Here is a 6,544-nt window from a genome sequence, read left to right as displayed (position 1 = left end):
ACAACTATTTTTATATTTAGTTAGTATGTCACAAAATGATTACAGTCATATTGTCTATGCCTATAAGAAAACTGAATTCTATATTTGAAATTATGATTATTTTCAAAAAAGTATATAAATTTGCACTTTCTTCAATAAACTCAACAATTCCCACTGCTCTTCTCCTTGACTATTTCCTCCCTGGCAACTGCCTTCAAGCTTGATTTTTTTATTTTCTCATTTCTTGATGCCCTCATTTTGGCACCTCTATTTATAATTCCTCACTGATTCAGTTAACCTCAAAAAGCACTCAAAATTGAGTTGTCAGAGCCAAGAACTGAGTAACAGCTCGAAAACCAAATACTGTGCAGCTCATCTGTTTAAAGAAAAGTAGACTATCCAATAAGGAATCCGTCAAGAAATAGAGAATTCTTACTATAGAAAAATATGTAGGTACACTCCTTAACCTGAGAGCACTTTCCAAACTAATTCTGTATATGTACACTTGTTTGGCTCTTCCAGGAAATGCAGGCACACTGTCTGTTGATCAGAGTACTTTGTTCAGTATCTTAAAAGTCATCACACAGGTTGGACTGCATCTTTTGTCACTGCACAGCACACAGAGAAACAATGATAAAAGGCAATTAGGCATTCTAAATTTAAAGTGGGTTTTATTCTTTAAATCATGAAGCACTTATTCTTCTGAAATGTATACTCCAAGCTTCAAACCTTAACTGTATCAGTAATGACAAAGATCTCATGTAACACAGAAGAAACAAAACTGCTCTGCCTGCAAAGACAAATTTGAAGGCTGATATGAACTTTGAACTGATGAAGATATTAACATTTACAAAAGAAGCTGGGTTTTGATATGTGAATTTTAGAAAAATTATATGCAAAAACCATAATAATGAAACATGAGTTTCTTACGTGCTAGAGAGAGGAAATTCAGTTGTGGGCTTTGCAGCCAAAAGACCTTTCCATGAACTGATAGTTTTCTCCTTCCAACCAACTCCCCATCTTTTAAAATGCAATAAATCTGATTACTGACTAGACAATATTTTTGCCACAATTATTATTGCCAATCGGGGAACTATTTTTGAGTACGCTCTGTTGCTGCGCTAGCAAAATATTTCCAGGTGTGACTGATTTACAATAAGAGGTACTAGAATACAATGGTCAAGAGCACAGGCACTGGACTCAAATCGTAGCTCTAATGCCTCCCAGCTGTGTGATCTTGGGCATACCACTTAACCTCTGTGCCTCAGTTTCTCCTTTGGAAAAAATAAAAATAATCTTTAAAAAAGGTTAAAACACTATTTTCTTCACTGAGTTTTCTAGAAAGTTTCCATTTATAAAAGTAAAGGCACCTGGTAAATACTAAGCGCTAGGATAGAAGCTAGAGCTTCTATCATTATTATTATTGCTGGTTTTTATCATTATCATGCTGCTGAAGAACAAGCAGAGTTCTGTCCTGCTTTGTCACGGTCGGTAATGAAGATGCTATGGACAAATCATTTAGGAGCATCTCGACGGTGGCAGCGGATTTAAAGAGGCGCCGATTAACGTGGAAGATCACGGCTCGCAACCCCGGGCCTGGCGCCGGGTAGGGGCGCGGCGCTCGATTTCCTTCCCTGCCTCCGCCGGCCTGGTGCGCATGCTCAGTCCTGCTCGGCCAGCTGCTTCGATTTTTTTTTTTTTTTTTTTTTTTTTTTTTTTCTGTGTGGCCGTAGCGACCCGCGTCCGGCTCCGGGATGGGGAGTGAAGCCCCCGGAGCCGCGGCGGCGGTGGCGGCGGCGGCGGCGGCGGAGGCGCCTTGAGGAGCAGCCACGGGGAGGCAGCTGCCGCTCGTCGGTGAGTATCTGGGAAGCGCCACCATGACGTTTCGTAAGAAGGGCACCAAGAACCCCCCAGTCCTGAGCCAGGAATTCATCCTGCAGAATCATGCGGACCTTGTCGCCTGTGTGGGGATGTTCTTCGTGCTGGGGCTCATGTTCGAGGGTACAGCAGAAGTGTCGATCGTTTTTATTACTCTCCAGCACGGTGTTACCTTCCCTGCCGAAGAAGCAGAAGAAAGAGCCACAGCACCTAAGTTCCTTTATCATTATGGTGCCAAAGATTTGGCCACAGTGTTCTTCTACATGCTGGTGGCAATCATCATTCACGCCACTATTCAAGAGTATGTCTTGGATAGAATTAACAGGCGAATGCAGTTCCCCAAACCGAAACAAAGCAAATTTAACGAATCTGGGCAGTTTAGTGTATTCTTCCTTGTCTCTTGTATTTGGGGCACATTCATTCTACTCTCTGAAAACTGCCTGTCAGACCTGTCTCTCTTATGGAGGGCTTATCCCAATAACATGATGACATTTCAGATGAAGTTTTTCTATATCTCACAGTTGGCTTACTGGTTTCACGCCTTTCCTGAACTCTACTTCCAGAGAATCAAACCTCAAGATCTCTCCCAGCAAGTTGTCTACGTTGGTCTTCACCTCTTTCACATTGCGGGAGCTTACCTCTTGTACTTGAATCACCTGGGACTCCTTCTTTTGATGATGCATTATTTTGTGGAATTCCTTTCCCACTTTTGCGACCTGTTTTATTTTAGCGATGAAAAGTATCAGAAAGAGTTTTCTCTGTGGGCCATTGTGTTTATTTTGGGTCGACTCGTGACTTTAATTGTTTCTGTGATCACTGTTGGTTTTCACCTGGCCGGAGGGCAGAATGGGAATTCGGATGGCACTACCGAAGATGTGAACGTGTTGGCAGCTAAAATTGCTGTTCTGTCATCCAGTTGCACTATCCAAGCATACATAACATGGAATTTATTTAATGTTCAGCTTCAGAGGTGGATGGAAGAAGATGCTCCCCTTCAGGCCCCAAGTGTGAAGAAGAAACGGACTAAGGGCAGGTTTTCTAGAAAAGGAACAGAAAACGGTGTGGCAACTTCAAATAGAGTAGACTCTCCCCATATGAGGAAAGAAAAATCTTCATAATGAATTGCAAGTTAATTGACTAATGTCTCTAAAGAAGTCTGCTCTTTACTATAAGATAACTTTCTTCTCTAGAGACTTTTCTGTTCTTGAAAATAGTCTGTGCTGTCTTTGATTTCTGCTACTGTACTGTGTAATATATTTTTTAAAAGGCATTTGAGGGGAGGATGATTATTATGAGTGGAAAAATATTTAGTTTAGACTAAGCTACTCATCATCAACATGGTTTAGGGATTGCTATTTTTCTCTTTTTACCTTTGAACATTTTCCTAATTTGTAGCGATAACTCCAGAGCTCCATGTATCAGTGACACGGTTCTTGATCCCACCAATCTTTTGTAATGTTAACAAGATGGTCTTTTATAGCAATGACATATTTTTCATGTTCTCTTCTAGGATAAAATAGAAAGATTATAAATCTGGAAGTCAACTTCATTAAGTTTTCCGTATCCCCTAATTTTTAGAATGTTTTTTTTTTGAATTGACAAGTGGAGAAGAGATTTGTGAAATCACCAAAATAATGATGTGTTTTATAGGTAGTGGTTGTTAGTGTTACATCCCACTAAAAAAACCGAGATACTAATGGTTAACATGTGGAGACTTAACTGCCATATATTGAATCAAAATATCTTGAATCAACATTATTACTAAGAGGTAAAATCATACTTGTCCATTTTAAACACTTGTAAACTGGAAATCAGAAAATTAAAGACTGTAAAAAGGAAATCAGACTTAAATAGCTTTTTTTGATATGTGTATTAAAAATTATTCTTCATGAGGTTTGTAGTAAGTTTGGTTTCCACAGCATCTTAGAAGAATATTGTTTGACCTGTAATCATTTTGAAAAATAATGCTTACTTGATTTATATCGATAAAAAGAATGTCATCTAATTACATGTTGAAAACATTTAATATACTAACGTTAAATAATGTGAAAATCATATTCTTATGAAGGCTTTTCAAAATAATGTTATAAATATAGCTTTGCTTCCATCTTTAATTGGGAAACATCTGTATAAGACATTTTGGAGATATATATGTGTATATATGTATATATATGCATATATGTATGTATATATATATGTATATATAGGTATATGTTGTATCTTTAGAGAAGCCAATGGACTGTAGTGGTGAGTATTTATTATATTTATTTTCTTCTCTCAACCTTTAGTTTGATTTTATTTCCATAATGTGAGTGCTTATATTTTTTTCAGGAAACAATGCTTTAAAAATATGCTAGGATAAGGCCATATATTCCCTATTCCTCTCTATTTTCTCCTACCATGTCTCTCATATCTCTGCCTCTGATACCTTCCATTTGGCTTGTTGTAAGTAATTCAACTTTCCCAATCATGGGGGTCCCTGCAAATTAAACTTAATACAGGTATATTGCAGACCAAAGACAGAGGAGCCACGCTTGGCAAAACACTCTTTTCTATTCTTTCTGCTTTCAGAGGTACATAACAAAGCAAGATTGTTTCTGTTTTGTCTGTAGAATCCATCATCCTATTATGTTTTTTTATCAGTTGCCAAATACAATAGTTTTGGTAGCACATGCTCTAGGTCCAAAGTACAATAACTTCACTTTAACCAACCACCATGCAATTGTAAAACAAAGATTTTCCAGGTCTCATAAGAGACAGTGGTCTTTCTCACTTCCTTCACTTTTAAAGAATTCTCCCCTGTTACTTGTAACCTCATTCCTGGTAACAAATTTCTTATCCATTATGTCCGTAATTCATTTTCCAATAAGTGAAGGCCTGATTCAAACTGGCAAATGATTGCAAGAAACGTATTTCCTCACATGGCTGGCAATGCCAAGAGCTAAATTGGGATTGACATTAAACATGTTTCGGGCCCAGATCAATTTCCCTGGGATTTTCTGGGGCTCTGTTCCTCTCAGATTGTCTTTTTGGCAGCGATTGACTACAGATGTTCTAGGCTTCATATCTGCACACTACATACATGGTAGAGAGGAAGAGAGGAAATCCGATTTCTAGAATTCCCAAAACACTGAGAGTTACCTTTACTGAATTTATTTGGTATAGGGTTGTATTGGGCTGATTGGTTAAATTAGTTTATATGCCTCATCCATGCAAAAAGGCAAAGCCCCTTTCCTGTAAGATGTGAGTCAACAAGAAGTAGCAAGGTTGAGGACAAAAGGGGGAAGGATGCTGGGAACATCTCAACTATTCATAAGAGTTCAATAAACGTTTCTAGAAAATAAATGTATGCCAAGTAAATTATGAAAGCAACATTATAAATGAAATTCAGCACAATACAAATTGCTAAGTCTCCCCCTTTTAGAAATTACATTCTGAAAAACATGCCATAAGAAAGGTCAGCGTGACAATTTGGTTTCTATCAAAATGGATCACATGGAAACAAACATTTCCATTATCATTATTCAGGGTATTATTAAAGCAGGCATTAGTTAACTCTGTGCAAAGTCAAATAACCAATTGATCACCAAATGTTGTCAAGGTCATAAAGATATATCTGATTATTGAATTTGAAGATACTTGTCTGATTTATTGGCTTCAATGCTTGCCAAGCTTTATTCTTTAAGTACATCTACAGGTATAGAATTTCTAGGATGGATTTAGAGTGAATATTCCTTAAAAAATTATTCTGCTAGCATTTATTTAAAAGTGTATCTCATTTTTTTTTAAACAAATAGTAGAAATGTTTTACTAAACCTACATGTCTCATAAGAAACAAGCACGCTATTTTCCTAGTGATCAGTATAATTCTTCATTTCATTTAAGTAAGGAAGCAACAACCTGCAGATATTTCTTCATTTATCTTTCATCAGTATTTAACTATCAGTAGAGGAAATATGTATAGCCAACAGTGTGCTAACTTGGAAAAGGTTCTCAAGAATATTAGAGTTACAACATTACTATTTTAAAACTATCTTGAAGATGTAAAATATTCTGATATCCTTTTAATTTGGAAAAACCTGGGTAAAGTTTTAAGTTCTCACTCAATGAGACTAAATGAGAATAATTTATATAGAGTAATAAAAGACATTACTGATGCTTTACATAGGAAAGGACATATTGGTGTGGTTCCTGAGATGAAATTCTTGGGGGGAAATATCCTTGTGAATGTGTCATGTGGGGTGGATTAGGACTTGTGTACTTGAATTATGGCAGAGAATGCATTCCAGTTGGGATCACAGACCATTGTAATCTGGTGACTTGCCTGTATGAAGAGGATAGATAGTGTGGGTGGGTAAAAGGAAGTAACTGAGGTTTAGAACAGATCAGATTACCAGAGTTAATACTCCCACTTCCTGAATTTCTCTGGAAATGGAGGACTTTTTTTACTGCCATCTTTCAATCCACATTCTGTAAGAAACTTCCACACCAAATAAGACAGAGTAGTATCTGCCAATTCCCCTCAATTATGTAGAAAAATTATCATAAATCCATCATACAAAATCCCCTACATTTCTAAATGTTAAATTAGAATTGTTCTCATGATTATACAGTCATATGACTGTTTAAATTTTGGCCTCTAAATCCCGATAAGCAAATCCTTTTTAGACCCTGCACCACCTCTGGC

The 6,544-nt window shown here is 37.1% G+C and overlaps 1 protein-coding gene across 1 annotated transcript; it reads left to right on the top strand.

Annotated features, from left to right (window-relative positions):
• Positions 1 to 1,696: 1,696 nt before the first annotated feature.
• TRAM1L1 (translocation associated membrane protein 1 like 1) lies at positions 1,697 to 3,697 on the top strand. The gene has a single exon (XM_059066350.2). The coding sequence runs from the start codon at positions 1,857 to 1,859 to the stop codon at positions 2,973 to 2,975; it is 1,119 nt and encodes a 372-aa protein (XP_058922333.1). The 5' UTR covers positions 1,697 to 1,856; the 3' UTR covers positions 2,976 to 3,697.
• Positions 3,698 to 6,544: the final 2,847 nt, after the last annotated feature.

Source organism: Kogia breviceps, chromosome 6 (assembly GCF_026419965.1).
Source record: "Kogia breviceps isolate mKogBre1 chromosome 6, mKogBre1 haplotype 1, whole genome shotgun sequence".
NCBI lineage: Eukaryota > Metazoa > Chordata > Mammalia > Artiodactyla > Physeteridae > Kogia > Kogia breviceps.
This window is presented reverse-complemented; position numbering and strand designations above follow the sequence as displayed.

Coding starts and splice junctions, on each gene's coding strand:
- TRAM1L1 (XM_059066350.2), top strand. CDS start 1,857: ATGACGTTTCGTAAGAAGGGCACCAAGAACCCCCCAGTCCTGAGCCAG.